At 36.7% G+C, this 20,747-nt stretch overlaps 1 protein-coding gene across 2 annotated transcripts; it reads right to left on the bottom strand.

Annotated features, from left to right (window-relative positions):
• LOC109357188 (formin-like protein 1) lies at nucleotides 1,264–5,753 on the bottom strand. Of its 2 annotated transcripts, XM_019600968.1 has the most exons (5): nucleotides 4,521–5,753; nucleotides 3,616–4,484; nucleotides 3,221–3,420; nucleotides 2,487–2,731; nucleotides 1,264–2,281 (listed from the first exon to the last, which is right to left on the bottom strand). In XM_019600968.1, the coding sequence occupies exons 1-5, from the start codon at nucleotides 5,652–5,654 to the stop codon at nucleotides 1,448–1,450; spliced, it is 3,282 nt and encodes a 1,093-aa protein (XP_019456513.1). In that variant the 5' UTR covers nucleotides 5,655–5,753; the 3' UTR covers nucleotides 1,264–1,447. The 2 variants fall into 2 exon arrangements, with proteins under 2 accessions (XP_019456513.1, XP_019456512.1); XM_019600967.1 differs by having other exon boundaries at nucleotides 3,616–5,753.

Genomic DNA, 20,747 nt, shown 5'->3' with positions numbered 1-20,747 from the left:
TAAACCTCACTGTTCTAAGCCCAGGGCATCACGTGATGGCAAAATGTACGTAACATGGAATATGCCTTCAAACGAAAAAGTGAACAGAATAATAACATTTTATAACCTATATTTTGGTCAGTGTTGTCACAATTTTAGTAAACATTCATTTCCCTTGTATAAACTAAAACACTATAATTACAATGCAAGTTGAATTAATAACTACTTAATCTACTGGTACTGTAAGCATTTATTTAGATTTATATATCGGGAGCCGCACAATATTCTCATTCTCTTCCTGACAAAAAAATTCAACTACAGGAAAAATTTGCTGCCATTGTATAATATCATATGAAAAGTCCTTGATGGGTAGGTATAGTTAGCCACTTGAAGCTGGTGCAACATTTTTCTTTTGCATTTTAATGATATTGACTGCTATAGACCAATTTACACCCAACCCAAAATTTAGAATGGTTTTGTACATTTTTTTAATCTAGGGACTAAACTGCACTTAAATCTTACTTTTAGTTTGTCTCCTAATATTATTATCATTTATAGACAATTGTTTCATAAAATTATTATCATTTATCCCTTGTCTTTTAAACTATTGTCCATGTGTATTATTCCAGTAATAAATATTTATGGCTTATGCTGATTTTAGTCTTTATATATTTTTCCAGTGTGTAACTCCTATTTTGAGTTGGTGTCCATTTTCGTTCTCTACAGCAACTGATGATGGAAAATGTTGGTGTGCCCTAACAGAGGCCACGTCACCGATGCAAAGTTGTACTACATCAGAGACTAAAAACAAAAAATATTTTTATAGGGACAAAAAAACATATTTTTTTATGACCACCCATTGATAGATTTGAAAATCATAAATAATGTTAATATTTCTTTGAGGAATCAGTTTATAACTTTATATCATAGTGAAGTTACAACTCTTACACCAAACTTGGTCCCTTAAATATGAGTCACATCACATGACTCATATTAGTTATTACCCATAGGTCTCCCTTCAACCTTTTCAGCTTTCATCACCTGCATGCTTCCTCCACATTCAATAAACTTTTGATATATATCATTGGAAAAGTTGTTAGGTCCATTCTTTCTTTTTCCATTTTGCATATTGCAATTCTTATTGCTGCATCATCTTCATGCATTGCTCTCCGGAACTACAGACTTAAATAGGATATGTATTATAAGGTTGTTATGTACACGATCAAAACAACCTTATAATACATATCCTCTTTATATAAGGCAACCTTCTTTTTACCAAAGAACATCTACTCTATTATATATAACTCCAATCTTTTACAATGATTTTTACAATTTAACAAGGGAAAAAATATCATTTGGGTCAGACCATACAAGCATGCCAAGACCCTTCAAAATCACCTGGTTCCAGGTTGTTTCTAGCAGAAGATGCATCATCACACTGTCACCAGAGAGAGAGAGAGAGAGAGATCTAAGGAGATGGACTATCATCATCTGAAGAGCTATACTGTCGATTTCCGTATAGCCCAGGAAGGGGTTGCGGGAGCATGGGGTTAAGGGGTTGTGGAAGCAAAGGGTTCACTGGAACCGGGAATCTACTCGCAGAACTAACCATGGTTCTCTCATTTACCATACCAACTTCTTTACATACCTTGTCAAGAACTGTTAAGAAGTCTCTTACTACCATGAAGATTCTAAATGGATGTGCTTCTTCCTTGGACAAGTTACCGTGGAAGTATTCTGTAATCTCCTTCACAACGGATAAAGCAACACTTTCTTGGGCTTGAATTCTTACAATCTCCTCCTCAGCCATTCTCATGAATTTGTGCATTGATTCTGTAAATGTAAACTTCTGTTTGCTTTCATTTGACCCTGCCGTTTCAATTAATTGCACAACCTCTGCGATATGTGCAATTCCGTTGGAAAGTTTAGAGACTTCCTTGCTGAGAACTTCAGAATCCATAGCAGCGGCCATCTTCACATTTCCCAGATCCGAACATAGACTAGAGACTACTTGTAGACCAAGCCTACTACACTTGGCATCATCACTCGATGTTGTGCTTGGAATTTGATTAGTTTCAGAGAGGCGGGCACCTTCAGTTCTAATAATTTCCTGTACCACGAAATGCAGTAGGGTTGTTTTACCGTCTGCACCTTTGACATCAATCAGCTTGAGAAGTGTATCAAGCTTGAAGGCATGTGCATCACCACGGTTTGTCCCCACGTTCATGCGGTTCCCAGTTTTAAGCACAGCCTCTAGAAGCTTCAAGAACATTCTACTGTTTCGCAGCTCTTCACAGGCAACCTGCAAAATCATCAATTAGAAAATGCACAGGAACTAAAACTCATCACACATACGCAAAGCCTCATAGGAAGCAAGTACAGACATATTTATTGGAGTGTGCTTGGCCTCCTATAAAAAACTACGATAAACAAAGAAGCATCACAAGAGAATAAGGAGGAGATGGGAGAGGAAATGAATAAATAAGTGAGACAAAGTGAATGATTACCTCCAGAGTTTGAAAGGATTTTCTAAGATACTCCACTTCTGACTCAAAATTGGCTACATAAAGCATTGCTTCCACCCTTTTAAATGCGAAAGGTACATCAAGCACTGCCTTTAAAAATTTCTCAGCAGGACCAAGCTTGGCTGGCGAGTCATCTTTATGTTCCTTCAATTTACGTTCTTCTTCCTTGTTTGGTGCCATTTTTAGCAAGCTTTCAAGTAGTTCTGCTCCAAGTGTATCAGTAGCACCTGTAGAGCGGTAAAGTGATGTAGTCACATAATCAATATCCAAGTAAAAATGGAAAGGTGGTGAATAGGATTATAACTATTGTTATAGTCAATCAGTGCATTCTTATGAACAAGGGCTACAGCAAACTTTTAACAGACAGCTCTAATAATTCATTTTTTTGCAAAGAATCTCAAGAACCACAAGACCGGTCAATAAACCAGCCAAGTAATAGTATCAATGCATCTTGGAAGTTAGAACACATTATGAAGCAGAAATCTGTGATTTCGATAACTAGAGCACAGAAGAAACTTAAATAAAAACTCTCTTGAAATGAAAGCAGAAGAACAAAATTATCCACTAAAATGATGTGCAAGTGCCAGAAGTCCCATATGATTATGGAGACACAATTGAACAAAAATTGATTAGTTTTCAACCAGCCTGAGTCATTACCATATAACCTAAAGAATAAGCTGCTTAATGTCTGATCAATATCGCCACATGGAAAATACCTTCTAACAGTGCTTCACATACTTCTTCTATAGTCACATTAAGCGCTCTTAGCGAGATAGCAATATTTTGGGACTTCTTAGGATCCAGTACCCTGTCCTCCTGACTTGGAGGGGTAAGAACCGAGTGTGAGGCATTATCCTTAGGTTTTGGGTTTGGTGTGTTCACTACAAACAAAGTTTCAATCATCTCCTCGTTCAACCTGCAGCCGACCAAATCCAATGCACAATTAATTCAATACCACTTAATGCAATTTGATGCATAACACATATAAATTATCAATTGTTACTAAGTGCCATTTCCTAAGTAGTAAGTAGTAACCATTGAAGAAATCTAAAATTAATAAAAGCTATAACAACAGAACAAAACATGACATAGTGAGGATTAAGAATCTTACTTAAAAGAGCTGGACCCCAAGTGATCCCAAACCGTTTCACGACCAGAGCTGGCCCTGACTTTATCCCAATGCAAAGGCTTCAACTTTGGCTTAGATGCCTCATCAGGACTCTCTTCAATCAATCCCAAACTCTGTGGCAACTCAGCAGGAGAAATCTTTGTTGTTGGGGTTTGCAACACAAAAGGCCTCGAAGGTGGCATTAGTTCAGGTGGCCTCGAAATCAGTTGTCCAACAGGTGTCGAGGGAGAAGCAGCAGGCACCTCCCATTGTTTTCGCTGTCGCGACACAGGAAGTGGAGGTGGAGGTGGCAGTGGAGGCGGTGCCGGAGGAGCAGGAGCAGAAACTCTAATAGATGACACAACAAGTGTTGGCAAAACCGGAATCTCCCATTGTTTCCTTGTAGGAACATTTTCAACTGTAACTGATCCAACAATGGGTGGTGTCAATAGGTCTGGAATCTCCCAATGCTTTCTCTGTGATTGATTCAAAGCATGGCTCGGGTTCGGGTTCGGGTTTGGGTTCGAGTTCAGTTCTGTTTCTGGCGATGAAAGCAACGATGGTGATAACGGTAATGATGAAAGTGGAGAATGCCTATAACGATCTGAAACATCTGATATTGTTGGAGAGTGATTCAAAATCTGATTATGATTCTGATTTTCAACTTCCCCCTGTGACGGAATAGAAAAAGCTGAAGATGAAGACACAGATTTTCCACTCCCATTCGATAATCTCGGAGGCGATGAAACGCCGTCGTTTTTGTTCGGCGATACGCAACAAGATTGAACCTTTACATCTGGGTTTTTCTCCAGTACCCTGTTCGGTGACAGAGAAAGCGGTGACAGTAACGGAGATTGAGTTTGACACTCTCGTTCCGGTGTTGAAGACATTGAAGAACAAGATTCTCGCACGTGCTGATTGTAAACTGGGGACATCGCACGTGACTGAACACGTGGCGATGAGAGTGAAGATGAAGACAAAAAACTTCTACCATCGACGGCGAGTGTTTCAGTTGGTGGTAGCGCCGGCGGAGTTTCATTTTCCGGCGACTTTCTAGGGCTTATGCTCACCGGCGGCGAGAGGCTAATCGAATGAGATCGATCCGGCGAAGCAAAAGAGGAAGAAGAGAAGGAACTCGAACTCGAATCGCTACTTCTACCAACGAAATTCTCAGCAGCCATTTCCGATAACACTCTTCTAGAACCCGATCCAGTTCCATTCGAGCTTCCACCGCCACCAATAGACCCTTTCGGCGAGTAGAACTCCTCATCCTCCTCCTCCGCCGTCGAACCAACCTCTTCACACGCTCGTCGAAGCTCCGAACCTTGCCGTGCTAACGGCGGGAGCGGCTGCAGCTCCGGCGAGTCCATTTTCCGAGGGTTTATTAAACCAGCACCGGAACATACATTACCACGAGAATCACTAACATCTTCGATTCCACGCGAATTAACAACAGTGCCAAGGTAGAGAAACTCAGAACTAATAGAAGAACCATGTCGAATCTTACGGTTACCAACACCACCATCTTCAACGTTGTTCTCACAGCGAGGGAAAAGACGAATACTTGAGTCGGATCTAAGAGTCTTGTCATCATTAAAACCATTTCTCCTTCGCCGGCGACAGTAAACAAAGGCAGATATCGCCGCCACGAGGAGAGCAGCGACGACGGAGGTAACGGCGGCAGCAACGAGTTTGGAGGAGGAGGATTTGGATTTGGGTGAGTGGGGAAAGATGATGGAGGAGATGTTGGCTGGGAAGGAAGCAAAGGAAGAAGGAGAGGGTGGGGGAGGGGGAGAAGGGTATATTGGGAAGAATGGTGAAGAGTTTGTTGTTGTGGGTGTGGAGGAGAAGGGGTATTTTGGGTTTTGTGGTTTAAGGGTAGGGGAGGGGGAAGGGGAAGAGGGTGGAGGGTGTGGGGGTTGGGTTGGAGGGAGGGTGTCCTGTGGGAAGAAGGGTTGGTGTAGGATTCTATGGTGATGAGGGAGGGAGTGTGAGGTGATTAGGTGTAAAAGGAAGATGAAGAAGGAGGAGAAGGTGTGCATTGTGGTGTATGGTTGTGAGAGGGAGTGATGAGGGTTGAGATTTTAGAGAGAAAAGAGTGTTTGTTGGAGTGAGAAGTGGACACAGGATGAAGTGGTGCATGGTGTATCCAACTAAGATTCTCCATTTTTCTTTTTTTAGAACATCAACTTCACATTTGTCCCCACATACATCTCAATTCAAATTGTGATACATATTACAAAATTTTGAATATAAAGATTATATGTTTTCAAATTAATTAGAATATTATTTTTTATTTTAAATTTTTATTATTATTTATATGTCAATAATAATTTGTCTAAAATATAGAATAAGACGACATTAACAATAAATGATTATTTTCCATTAATTTGTATTATGTATCAAAATTTTATTAGAATGTAATAGGGTTTGGGAAAATTTTGAGAGGTGATGTCATTCCAACTAAACTACCCACTCAATATATCATATGTTTCCAATACTCAATCATTGTGCTTTTATTTACATTCTAAAAATAATTCAATCATTGTTTTCTTTTTCTAGTGTATTTTTAACTTGCTAATGGAAGAGCTTTTCAAAAAATTTTAAAACCTAATAAGTAAAAAATCACATGTCAAAACCTCTGAACATTACACGGGCTCGCATATGTCAAACATCACAGAATACATGCGGTATTTTTATATTACATCACCTGCATTGCATGGGTCGATTATACCAGTTATTATTAAAACATAAATATAATGAAGTATTTAATAGTTCTATTAAGTTAAGTCAATTGGGATGACCTTAGGAAATTAAATGTAGTACCTAGTGTACACTACAATTACTCTTCAAAAGGAAAGAATAAACGGGAAAATTTTAATTTGACGTACAATTTACAAAAAAAGTGCATTTCAATCATACCATTTGGCTTAAAGTTGGGAGAAAGTTTCAACAAATATACATAAAGATTAAAGATGAGATGGAAAAATGTGTCTCTTTAAGAAGCATTAGCATTGGCCATTATTTTGAGTACATGAGTAATGGGAGAAAATGAAGATTGGAAGTAGCAAAGAGAGGACTCAATTTGAGGACATAAATGCGACAAAAGCTATTGATTATATCTAATATCCTTATGGTGCCATGATTTATTTTATATTTATTTATACTTCTCAATTTAAGAAATTAAATTCAAAATCCACTCCAATAACAAACCTCTATTATTTCTTTACATTTATAAGTTATAAACTCACAAACTTTACCTTCTAAATCATAGGATGATCAAAAGGTCGAAAGTTTGATTCCTATGAGCGACACTTGTTGGGAGGGACAGTCATGCACCACAAAAGAATTAGTTCCTTACCTATATGATGAGAATACTCTTAGTAGTGTTGAAATAGATAATTCAAGTATTCAAGTGTTTGAAGTATAAAAGTAGTGTAGAAATACAAACTTACTATAAGTAGTAGGTAGTTATTGGAAAATTTGTTTTGTTAGTTTGTTGGTTTACTATAAAAGTTAGTATGCATACTTTGATTACTTGATAAATAAAGTGCATTTCATTATCACTTCTTAACATTCTCTTCTCCCTAAATTGAGGGCGTTTTTTATATTTATTTTTTATTCCTTCCCCCTAAATTGTCAAAGGGGGGGGGGGGGAGTTTTTGTTGAGGATGTTTGAAATATGTTATTATATGAAGTCACATTGCTTAGAATTAGAATATAGTAGAATATCTATTTACTCGTATGTCCTTTATTTGATTGCTTGTGGCCAATGCTACACAACGATCGCTTCCGCTGCACTAACAATTTGTATCAGAGCCAATTGGTAGTTGGCTCTTAGCCTATACGTCAGATAATGACTAAAGAGGGTGAAGGCGTGATGGCTAGACAAGGTGCGTCAAAGGTAATGGCAAAGATAGAGTAGATGAGTTGAAGGAGAAGGAAACATGGCGGAATTGTAGTGTGGGCAATGTATGTGTTGATCCAGAACCCCATAAGTTCATGCATTGGGTTAGGATCAAAGTGGAGATAGAGACAGAGATGATGAGTTAGATGTCGGCAATATCTTTTTAGATGTTGAGAGAATGTTCTCATTGGAGATGAGAAAGAGAATATCGTAATGGCGTGTGTGAGACGTCATAGTGAAAGATATTAATTGTTAGCAGATCCACAAAAGCACAAGTGCGATGGCTGACTTTGATGTAGGGTGTGACTTGGCATTGGCTTTGATGCAAGTTGTAACACGAGCATTGGTAGAGATGCAGAGGTGTGACATGGGCATTGGCTTGGATGCAAGGATGTGACACAAACATTAGTTAGCATTGATGCAAGGTGTGTGTTGTGGGTATACTCCTTATGGTGGAGTATGATAGTTCTTTTGAACTAGGATTGTCGGAGTAGACAATGGTGGTAACGGTTGAGGCTTTCCAAGGAAGCTCAAAGATTAGTTTTGACTGAGTATTGAAGAGGACAATTGCATATTTTTTTTCCATCCTCCCCCTAAATCGGCAATGGGGGGAGGTTTATGTTTTTTTTTTTGTTTTTAAAATATTTTAAAACTGTAACCCTAATAACACACAAACCATCAATATTTTATTCAAACAGTAGTATTTAAGAAAAGAATATATTACACTTGAATTGGTTAAATCCCAGAAAAGTTTAATGACGTCTATGTGATGAAGTGCCACATGGAGGTGGTTTTCTCCTTCTTGGCGGTTGAACTCTTAATTGTTGTTCATTCCGTTGCGAGATTCTCACTCTTCCACGTGTCTCCAATTGTGGCTCCTCCTCATCTGAATCATCTTCATCCTCATCAACATCCTCAACCACAACTTCATCATCAATATGTTGTATACCAAAAATATTTGTAGACGACATAGTAGGACGATAATATTGTTGAGAATCATATGCCGAGAATGGTGTACTTAAAGTAGTAGCAAACATTGTTGGTAATGGGTTTTGAGAACTTGATGACAAATAATTGTATGAATAATTATAATTTGCGAACTCATATGATTGTTGTTGTTGTTGAGGAGTAACTGATGAAGTATGTCCTTGAGAATAACTATCCATTGGAGTTCATTGTGGAGAGTCAGTTTCCGGTAATCATAATGATGAGTATGAGAAGCATCATCAATGTGAGTAGAGTATGCATTGAGGTATAGTTCAGCCAATGCTCCCATCATTTCACGTCCCGATGAGAAGACGTCGTATAAAGATTGTGTGTGATTAATAAGTGAAGTTAGAGGACAACTCTGATCACAAATTCTTTTTGCAAATGTGTACTGAAAAAATTAGAATTAAATAATATAATTACAGACAAAGTTTAATTATTATTTTTTACCATTCCATCAGAGTGTGCTCCATCTCTAAATATTATCTTCTAGTCCTTTTTAAATACCACTGCATATACTCAGAGTAGTGGTTCAAAGGCAGTGTATTTGCTGGTAAACCATCGACGACGTAGTTATCCCAATTATTCCATATTTGAATCCAACGACGATGTTTATGTGCCCAGTTACAATCAGTTTTGCCACGTAAGTCAACTTTATGAAGTTTTTCACAATTCATTGGATCTTGTGGAATTGGTTGACCAAAACCAAATTGCCTCATAACTCGATCATTAGGGTGCCATTCCACAATTGTGAAAAAGATTAGTGACACACGTGATCGGCTTTTCTCGGAGATGTTTGACAGGTAAGGCGGTTGAGAATATGATATCCACCGAAACTAGTAAAAATGTTACTTAAAAAGTTAATATAATAAATATTCAAACATAAATATACAAACATAAGAATAAACATTTTTACATAAAATATAGAAATATAAATATACCTAATCAACGCGCATATGATCACGTTGCAGTATGATATTAACAGCATATCCATGGATGTTGGTGGTGATTAAATGTTGTGACCACCTATTTGTAATCTTTGCTAGTTAATAAAAAAAATTGAATCACTTTTGTTAAATAAAAATTTACATATAATGGTAAAATTAATATATATCTTTTCACCAATGGAAAATAAGGTGTTGTTGGGTCGCACAGTCTTGGTGCAAGATTTCCAATGTGATCATATGCCCATGATTGAAGGAGTAGTAGACATCCTCCAATCTCTTTTTGATCACTAATTATTGTTGCACGACATAGTCCTCGATAAAGACATAGTCCTCGATAAAGACAAGTCAATACAGCTGAGCCCCAACTGTATTGGAATGTCTCCGTTAAGTCCTCAAGCAATGGCAGATACATAAGGTGGACTCGGTTACCTGATGTATCTGGCATAAGAAATCCCCCTATCATTCTCAGAATAAATGCTCTTGCGTGTTGTTAAATAATAACATCATTAGCATTCTCAGGGAGATCACGAAATGTCTTCTAAAGTCAAGTGAGTTTCACTCTCTGCCCCATTAATTCGTTACCAACTGGAACAACACCCAACAACTGGATGCAAAGTTCTTCTCAATCCGTACTTGTCACTCCAGTATCAACTTCTCCTTCTATCAGAATGCCAAGTTGCTAAGCCACATCTTGAAGAGTCACGGTGGCCTCTCCACATGGAAAGTGGAAAGTATGTGTTTCCGGCCTCCATCTCTCGATCAATGCTAATAGTATATGGTTGTTGATTTCTACTGCTCCAAGTGTCATCAAGTTACCAAAAGCAGTGTTGCGGATAACTTGTAACACCGACTCAGAAGGTAGTGATTGCCAAAAACAAGATCTAGGCCGTAAAGTACATTCAATGACATTCCATACATTATTTGATATATGATCATTTTTCATTGTAAGGAGTGAAGTGTCTATTGGCCCTAGATTAAGGTACTCCATTTGAAAGTGTGAAGATGAGAAGAAAATGTGAAGAAGGTGTGAATGAAGTTTATAAGCGAGAAGAAGGTATGTTAGAATAAGGTATGTAAGTTTGTAAGTGAGAAGGTTACATGGAAATATTTATAGGATGAAAATATTTATGAATAGTGGATGTGAATAATTTATGGGAAGGTCAATGAATGAAATCATATTTCACCGAAATATTATTTATACCGAACTCGGCAACAATGATGCCGATTTATGTTCAAAATTTTTTGCCCTAACCAAACTCGGCAGTGTTAATGCCAATTTTCCCTAACCAAACTCGGCAATGTAAGTGCCGATTTATGTTGAATTTTTTTGCCAGGCCCAAACTCGGCAACAATGATGCCGATTCCTGTTGGAAATTTATGCTGAACTCGGCAACTATGATGCCGAGTTTTGTTAAAAGTAAATGCCCTAGTAATTGCATTCAACCAATTTTTCAGAGGTTCATTAATAAGTTTTAATAACTTTGACCGGTTAGCATAGTTTTGTTGAAAAATATATGTCTTACAATAAATGCATTGAACCAACTTTCACGAGTTATATTGATAAGTTTGAATAACTTTGAATGATATATCTTTGTTTGAATGAGTTTTAATATATAGTCATTCAATAAGAGAATCTCTGCACCACACTATGTATAGTCATTCAACATTTTCCTTTCCATTGTGTGTATTCAATTCTTCAATCAATGAAGAATCTCTGCACCATACTATGCATTATCATTCAATGTTTTCACTTTCTTTGCATTCAACTCTTCAATCAATTCTTCTATGCATGGTCATTCAATTCTTGAAGTCTCTACACACTTGAAGTCTTTGACCACACTTATGTCCAATTCTTTGTTTGTATTGAACTCTTTAACCAATGAACTATTTCACCACAATTAATGCATAATTATAATGCACACGTATATAGTCATAGTATATTTATAGTACATAGTTATAGTATATATAGTTGTAATATATTTATAGTATATAGTTATAGTATATAATTATAGTATGAGAATAATTTTTCTCCTGGTTTGAGGAGACAACTTTCCCTCCTTAAACCAATTAGATAATGACACGTCTCTCATCACTTTAATTTTTTTTCCCTCATTTTCATGAACAGTGATCTTCTTCTCAAACGTTTCCCATCCCCTTTCCCTCATTTTCAATATCACCCTATCTATTCTCTCAAAAACTCATTCTCACGTTCTCCTCCTAAACAATCTAATTCCTTTAAAGAAAAACCCATTCAAGAATCACAACCATCAAAGAAATGTGGGTAAGGGGTTGTTGAAATGTAATGACCTAAGTCCTTTGCTGAGATCGTTAGGCGGACACAAAAAACAAAACCCTTAATCACAGTTAATCAATGAAACTCAATATTCACTCATATTTAATTGATGTTTTTTCTTCATTCATTACTTATTCATATTTTTTTTGACAAAGAGAAAGATAACCACAATTTTTTTTGAGGAAATACTGTTTGTGATATTGAAAATGAAGGAGAGAATATGGGAAATACTGGTCTTTGGTGGGAGAAGAGAAGAAGATGATTGTTTATGAAAATAAAATATAAAAAATAAGAAAGAAAAAAAAATTAAAGTGAGGAGAGACGTGTCATTATCTAATTGGTTTAAGGAGGGAAAGTTGTCTCCTCGGAGAAACATTATTCCTTTATAGTATATTTATGGTATATATAGTTATAGTATATTTACAGTAAATAGTTATAGTATATTCACTACACATAATTGAGAGAAGAAGTTATAGATCAATAGAAATACATTATAAAGGTAAGGACTAAAATATAAACTACTCTTAGGAATGTTGCCTAGAACTCTCCCCCAATTCTCTAGATCGCAATGGACATGTCTTCTTGTTATGCCATTCGGTTCTACACCATCCATATTTTTTAAGTTGTTCACCTTCAACTTCATCCATCTCATTGTGAATGCGTGAAGTGTTTGGCCTTCCACTTCTTTTCCTACGCATAACAGGATTGGGAATGAATGCCAGACCTGAATAAGGAGGTCAGTATTCTTCATTACCAAGTGGTTGAAACTCATATCCTTAAACCTTCTGAAGATTATCTAGGCGGTAAATTGTTGAGATAAATTGGCTGCCGTCTAAATTCAAAGAAGCGCATGTTGCGATAGCATGATAGCATGGCAATCTTGATGATTGAATTTCTCCACAGTCACACCAAACAACCTCACTTGTCGACCACCAGATCTAGATACAACTTCAACTTCAGAGACTCCAGTTTCTCGTGAAAAATTAAGAACCAGTTGACATGTAGATTTACGTTGATTTTATTTAATCACCTTTGTTAATTCTTCGCAATATACATGCCCTGCCATAATCATGTTAGTGGTTTCATTTTGATGTTCATTGAACTATTCATTTAGCCTGTAATATGTTGCTCTAACAAGGGCACTGATAGGAAGAACACTAAATCCTTTCAAAACACCATTAATACATTCTGCAAGATTAGTAGTCATGTGGCCATATCGTCTCCCTTCATCATATGCCTGACTCAATTTCTCTTTTGGAATCTGATCCAACCATGCTCCAGCCCTTGGATTTTTTTGACGCAAGGAATTCAACATTCGTTCGAACCTGGTCGCATCAACTCATAACCTAGAAAATAAATACAAACATATTAATATCCATAATATAACAATATTTTTAAAATTTAAAAATATAAATAGGACATACCCATTTCTACAACTTTGTCTTTTAAATCAGAATCTCGGAATTCCTTATTGAAATTACTAGCTACATGACGAATACAATAAACTGATTCTACACTAGACCATCCTGCCAACTCACTTCAGAGTGCAGCTAATAAACCTGTCCCCCTATCTGATATGATACATAGGTTTTGTTGAGGGGTAACATACGTCTTAAGATTGTAAAAAAACCACTCCCAAGCTTCTTTCGTCTCTCATTCAACAATGACAAATGCAACTGGAAATACACGTCTGTTTCCATCTTGTGAACTTGCTATTAGCAATGTTCCAATATATTTCCTGTGAACACTCAATTTTGTCCGACCTAGCTATAAAGTTTATAAAAATACAAAAAAAATATTCAAAACAATAAAATTTAAATAATATTATTTTATAATGTTTCAGAACAAAGTTTATCTTCGAATCATCATCAACTTGTTATTTAACGGGTTTATCCTTAGACACCATGATGTCTTTTGGGTTGTTTCTTGCTATTTTGTGAAAACCAAGTTATCCCTGAACGCGTGTTCGGTTACAAATATTGTCCAACGCAAATACTAATTACAATCATTGGAAAGAGTAAGCATGAAAGGAAATACGATGTTCATTCTATAAGGAAAATATTAACACTTGCTGGAAAGTTATCTGTTTTACCGGTCTCTAAAAGTACAAAAAAATAAGAACAAAATTGTTTTCCAATAAGGATAATAAGGCAGTAAAGCACATTCAAATAAAAGGGGTATTCCAACACTTCCAGGTCCCAACTAATCACCGCTTCACACCATATCCTATTATCCTCAATCTCTTCTGTCCATTCCTCAAATAACATTCCCAAAACAAAAAAAGCAAACCCCCCAGCAACCTTGAACACGTATACAACTGAAACAAACTTGTTACGCCATTTTTTTCATTGTTTGGCTCGCTTGGGATACCCTGTACTTCAAATATGTGGCTTTGAAAATTCAAAAGAGTGCTCAACATCAACACTAGCCAATCCAATAAAAGCCAAACCAAGCCAGCTATAGTAAGCCCCACTTTCTGTGCATAAAAAGATATTCGCCTAGACAACTCATTGTGGTGGCTAGGAGCCACTAACCATAGTAATCCTTTTCCACCTACAAATAATATAGCATCCATGTTAGCAATCAAGCGAAAACCGGAGCAAGAATGATTCTGCCGAGATTGTCAGCATACAGGTTTCAAAAGATACAATAAAAAGGATACTCACCAGAAATCCTTATAGGTTAGGATGCCCCGATTTCAGTTACACTTTATCTTTATTAGTAGCACTTAGTGGGAGCCTTAAGAGAATAATCAGGACAAAAATTTGAAAGGGCATAATAAAGGTGGTGGTAAACAACTGTTACAATCAGCCAAAAGGAATTGGTAAAGGCTAACTAAGAATTCTCCCAAAGAAAAAAACAGCAAACAGTTACAGATCAAGCAATCATTAGTAGCATTCACAGGCAATTTATCATATTAAAGTCAGAGAGCAAAAGGCATGGAATTTCTGGTTTCAGTTAGTAATTCAGAAAGGTTTTGTATTAACCCTTACTCAGCTATAAATAGCTGTTCCATTCATATAGGAAGATAACATTGCTACACACATACACTCAGTACAAGCAGAGAGCATTCCATAGAGACTTAGTAAAAGAGAAAAGAGGAGAGAGTATACAGTTATAGTGCAATCAAAAAGCTGTAGAGAGAACATAAAACGCTAGAAAAAGCTTTCAGCAAGACAAAGAGATCATCCAGAATTAGCATACACACATACAAACCACATAGTGATAACAAGGAAACATTAGGAGCATACACATATACGCAGTGACAAGGGACCAGAATATAGGAAATTTAGGAAGAGACCATAACTGAGAAAAGATAACACACATATTTTTTAAGCATCACATATAGTGCAGAAAACCCAGAAACAAGGACAAAAACCGCAATCCAGAATACACACGTGGAGATCCAACCAATAACATACAACATCCGTATTATTGAAGCAACTCCGTAAAAAATCACACGTCATACCAGGTAATATTTCCTTATTCAGCTTCTAAACTGGTTTTCTGTCCTTATACCTATTTTGTACTACCATGTTCGTACAGTTACATAGAAACACACTGGATCAAATAAAACAACATATCACGATAATCTTAAAAACAGTTTTGACTAATTTAGGAATAATCGTTACCCAAACTCATTTGTCATAAGCCTATCTTCAAGCTACATAAGCAGCAAAGAATTAAGACGACATTGCAATACATTGCACTCTAGACCCTGCTAAATGCTAATCCTACAATTATAAATCCCATGTATATGGTTCTGTTGTTATCATTATCACTCATTGTGCTAAGTTACGAATCTGTATTAATCATTGACATCAATATGCATTATATGACGAAATAGAAAACCCTTTTCAGTAATTTTTGTTTCAAGAAAACCTATCAATATTAGTCTTTTTTGCATTATATAATATCGATAATCCTAAAAACGCAAATACAAGAGTCTAAAATAAAACAAATGGAGGATAAAAATAAGGATTAAGGATCTTAACCCCATTCATTATGAAGAAACCATAAACAAAGGATGAACAATGAATCAAAGTAAAAGAAGGTTAGTGAAAAACAAAACAAAGAGATTGAGGAGGATGATTCCTCATTTCGTTACCCGATTCAAAGCCGTCACGGACGAAAATCGAACCACCGCGTCACCACCATCGCAAGCCATAGATGAAAACGGAAGCTTTGGCTGTGCCGCCAACTCCATGGAGGCCGTCGCCGGAGAAGAAAGAGTTAGGGATTTAGAAACCCCATTTGGTGATTGTGGGTTATAGGAAACCCGTACACCTTTCCTTTACTTTTTGTTTCCTAAATCAATTGTTTTAGTTTTGTTGTGTTTACTTTTTTATTTGTTTTTTTACATTAAGTTTATTTTATTCATTTATACTTATTGCTTAAATCAATGCATTGGTAATTAGAAATTAGAAACTATTGTACTAAATAAATTATATGGATTTTTTAGTAAGGTTACGGTTCGAGTTGTCTCTAACTTCTCCGAAAACGAGAAGAAGTCTACAACCAATGCTGTCTCTAAGCTATTAATCTTGTATATAGAAAATAATTCCCCAGCCTATTTTGCTACCTAAATCTAAAAATAACCCAATATTATTTTACCGAATAAATTGGGATTTTTATAGTGAGGTTATGGTTCGAGTCGTCTCTAACTCCCTGGAAATGAGGAGAAGGTCTACGACCAACACTGTTCCTGAACTATTAGTCTCATTGAACCAAAACAATTATATATTAACCAACTCAATAAATTGATATTTCTGAACTTACTAATATTTTCTAAATCACTAACAATTAACCAAAGTAACTAAACAATTTTCGCACTAGAACTACGTAAGCCTTGATCCCCTTAATAGGGGTACGTAGGACCAAAGTCAATATTGTCAGGCTCAATAATAAAAATAAATAATTCTAAATAAATAATTGTTAAGGGTATAAAAGTCCATGTTATTAGCGAGGGTACCGTTTTAATACGGGCGGACGGGATGCTAATATCTTCCCCGATCCGTAATCGACTCCTGAGCTCAGAATCTCTGCTTAAAGACCATATTATCCTAATTGGACTTACTACAGAGTTTTCTACGTTTTAACCGCAAAAAACGTAGTGGCGACTCCAAATCAATTGGGAGAGGTAGAAATCGAGTTCGACTCCTCCCAAGTCGTAGAGCCGGTCTTCCAACCGAAAATCGGGTCGCGACAGTTGGCGACTCCACTGGGGAAAAGCCATAAGAGAGTCAGGCCCCAAAACCGCTAATAATATGGACTTAAATACCCTTTTGTTTTTGTTTGTTTGATTCTTTGTGTTATTTTTTTCATAGAGTTGAATTATTATCTTGAATTACCTTGTTGTATTATATGCAAATTCTTGTGATTGTTTTTTCAGCTTGTTAGGAGGTTGAAATTTCCTAAAAGAGGTTTGTATGCTTCCTTACACACTAACGTTGTACACTTGAGTTTGCAGACACATGTATGCCCTGGACCCGGGTATTAGTGATTAAGATTTGAGATAGAAGGGACATTTGCTTTGCCGGTAAGTGACCTTGAGTCGCATCTGGTATTGGCAGAATGGACCACCCAGATTGTTCCCAGTATCGTGAGTTAGCGGCTTGGAAGGCTCGATCCTTCTCGTTTCTAGCCCATGATATTTGGTTTCCTTTCTTTCAGAATTGGATGCGATCTAGTGACCTAGAAGTCTAAAGATCTTACCGAGTCCACTTTAATCAAGACCTAGTACCCTCACCATAGGATTGTGACCTTTAGACTATCCAGAACCTTATAAGTGTACCTTATTTAGGACACATGAAACATAACCCAAACTTTATCCTTCACCATTTATAAATTGTGACTTTTGTCCCTAAAAAGTCATCGTGGCAGAGTGTTACGAGGATATTATTGCACTTTGATGTCCTTATTCTATAAGGACGGCAAGATAATTGTTCATTCTTTACCATGGGCTAAGCGCCCTAGGGATAATTGTTCATTTCCTTACCATGGGCTAAGCGCCCTAGGGATAATTGTTTTCATTCCTTACCATGGGCTAAGCACCCTATGGATAATTCTTTCGTTCCCTAGCATGGGCTAAGCGCCCTAGGGATAATTTTTTTTACTCTACCATGAGCTCAACGCAGTAGGAACAATTTTCATTCATGTCGATGGGCTCAAAGCCCTATGGATACATTCTCTTCCATCTTAATCGACGGGATGCTAATACCTTCCCCGATCCGTAATCGACTCCCGAGCTCAGAATCTCTGCTTAAAGACCATATTATCCTAATTGGGCTTACTACAGAGTTTTCTACGTTTTAACCGCAAAAAACGTAGTGGCGACTCCAAATCAATTGGGAGAGGTAGAAATCGAGTTCGACTCCTCCCAAGTCGTAGAGCCGGTCTTCCAACCGAAAATCGGGTCGCGACTTTTCCCAGTAAAAAATGTCTCATCCACTTGTAGGATTGGTTTACAATATACAAACCCTTCAATACATGGTTTGAAAGCCCAAAATATTCTATCCAGAATGATTCGACTTGGGTCTTTCATGCCATCTACAACTTGGTGACGTGCTTCATATTTTACAATTGTGGCAGGAGAAAAATATTGTAGAACATTCATCCAATGTGGTAACTCATTATATGATCCTTCCCAATCACCATAAATTTTTGCCATTGCCATTTGTTTTGCAGTCCACGCATTTCTATACGTGTCTGTATAACCAAAACGACTAACAACCTCCTTCACCAGTGCCTTAACTGGTATACTCGAATCTGCAGATACCAAATTAATAATAAGGTCTGAAATGAACGACGAATTTAATTTACTATGATCTTGGGAAACTAACATAGATACACGACTGTGTGTTCCATTAATTTTCCTAATCTCTCAATAATCGCGCCTAACATTATAAGAAGCGCGAATTCGCCACTCACATCCTGAACCAAAATGTTTACATTTGGCAACGTATCTATCTGATCTAGACTCTACAACAATATAGTCGAACGAATTTTTGATATGAAATTCTCTAATTGCATTTATTTTGGCTTCTTTATATTCAAATTGTATACCAATAAACAAATCATTATCAACAACATCCGTTAAACCGGTTTTGTGTCCAATATCACGGCAACCTTCAGAATTTGTGTTCAAGAAAAATGATGAGGGAGTAGTATATGTCATACTACGAGAGGAACTATTATCAAACTGAACCTCTTCCTCATCACTGCATATTTCAATCTCCTCTTCATCGCTAAAATCGCTAACAATATCTCTCACGATGGCCATCTACATTAAACGATTAATAACATTAAAACATATAAACTTATAAAAATGAAATAAAATGTAGTAACTGAATAATATACTAACCTCTACAAAGATGATTACTCAAAGAAAGTTCAAACAAAGTTTACTCTGTTACAGAATGGAGAGAAATTTCTGTGAAAATATAATGTACTTGGGGGTATATATAGGATTACGACTCATGGGTATATATAGGGTGAGGACAAATAAAAAAAAAATATACATAAAACTCTCTCCCCATTGCCGATTTAGGGGAATAAAAAATAAATAAACATACAAAACCCCCCCCCCCCATTGCCGATTTGGGGGGAGTGGAACAGTAAATAGAAAGAATCGACAACTAGGTTGCCGATTTATATAGAATGTACACCATTCATGTAATATTTCAAAAAGGTGCACCAAGACCGTAATTTTTCGGTCAAGGTGCACCATGCAAGTAACTTTTCCAAGAAAGACAACAAGGCTCTATTCCTAATACACCAATATGTAAATGATGTTCACTTTGAAAAAATCCAAAATGCAAGTATTTCAAAAGAAGCCTGGGACATACTAATCAGAAGCCATGCAGGTGGAGACAAAATTAAGAAGGTAAAGCTTCAGACTCTTAGGAAGCAATATGAGCAACTGCATATGGATGAAGGTGATAAGATTGGTGAATATTTCACCAAGATTATAACCATAACCAATCAGATGAAAGGTTATGGAGAATCTATAACATACCTCATGATCATTGAAAAAATCATGAGGTCCCTACCCCAAAAATTTGACTTTATTGTTGTGGCAATAGAGGAATCCAAATACATTACATTGATGAAGATAGAAGAGCTCCAAAGCTCATTAGAAGCTCATGAGATGAGGATATTGGACAGATGTCCAACCAAAAGATTAGAACATGCACTTAAATCAACTCACTACAAAGAAGAAGAAAGAAAGAAAGACAAGAGGTGGAAGGGAAAGCAAGGACATAACAAAATAGGCCAGCTGAACCTTGATAGAACCAAGCCTTTCACGGAGTGGGTTGAGTCCTCTGATGGAAGAAGAAAATCAAGGACAAATCAGAATCTGAAGAGAATAGAAAAAAGAGAGTAGAATGTTTTAATTGCCACAAACTAGGACATTACTTATATGAATGTCTTAGTGATAAAACAAGAAAACCAAGAACTTATGAAGAAGCTCACACAACACAAGAGGAATCTGATACAGAACCTCTAAACCTGATGGTAACAACATCAGCAGAAAACACATCGGCCGAATCTTGGTATCTAGATTCAGGGTGCTCAAACCACATGACTAGGCACAAGGAGTGGTTGATTGACCTTGATCTATCAAAAAGAAGTAGAGTGAAGTTTATTGATAACAGTTCCTTGGCAGTAGAAGGAATAGGCAATGTAGTCATTATGAGACAAAATGGAGCTAATGCCATTATCTCTAATGTACTATATGTCCTTGACATGAAATGTAACATGCTCAGCATATGTCAATTGGTAGAAAGGGGTTCAAGGTGCTAATGAAAGATGGACAGCTTGATCTATTCGACTCAAATTATAAGCTAATCATTAGAAGCAAGATAACAAGAAATAGAACCTTTCAAGTGAACATAAAGGCAACTGAGATACAATGCTTGAGCACCCTTGAAACTAGTGATAACTGTTGGCTATGTCACTCAATGTTTGGGCATCTAAATTTCAAAAGCTTGCATCAGCT

This window comes from Lupinus angustifolius, chromosome LG09, assembly GCF_001865875.1.
Source record: "Lupinus angustifolius cultivar Tanjil chromosome LG09, LupAngTanjil_v1.0, whole genome shotgun sequence".
Classification (NCBI taxonomy): Eukaryota; Viridiplantae; Streptophyta; class Magnoliopsida; order Fabales; family Fabaceae; genus Lupinus; species Lupinus angustifolius.
This window is presented reverse-complemented; position numbering and strand designations above follow the sequence as displayed.

Coding starts and splice junctions, on each gene's coding strand:
- LOC109357188 (XM_019600967.1), bottom strand. CDS start 5,654: ATGCACACCTTCTCCTCCTTCTTCATCTTCCTTTTACACCTAATCACC. Junction 2,732..3,220: donor ATGTGAAGCACTGTTAGAAG/GTATTTTCCATG, acceptor ACCGCTCTACAG/GTGCTACTGATACACTTGGA. Junction 2,282..2,486: donor AATCCTTTCAAACTCTGGAG/GTAATCATTCAC, acceptor ATGATTTTGCAG/GTTGCCTGTGAAGAGCTGCG.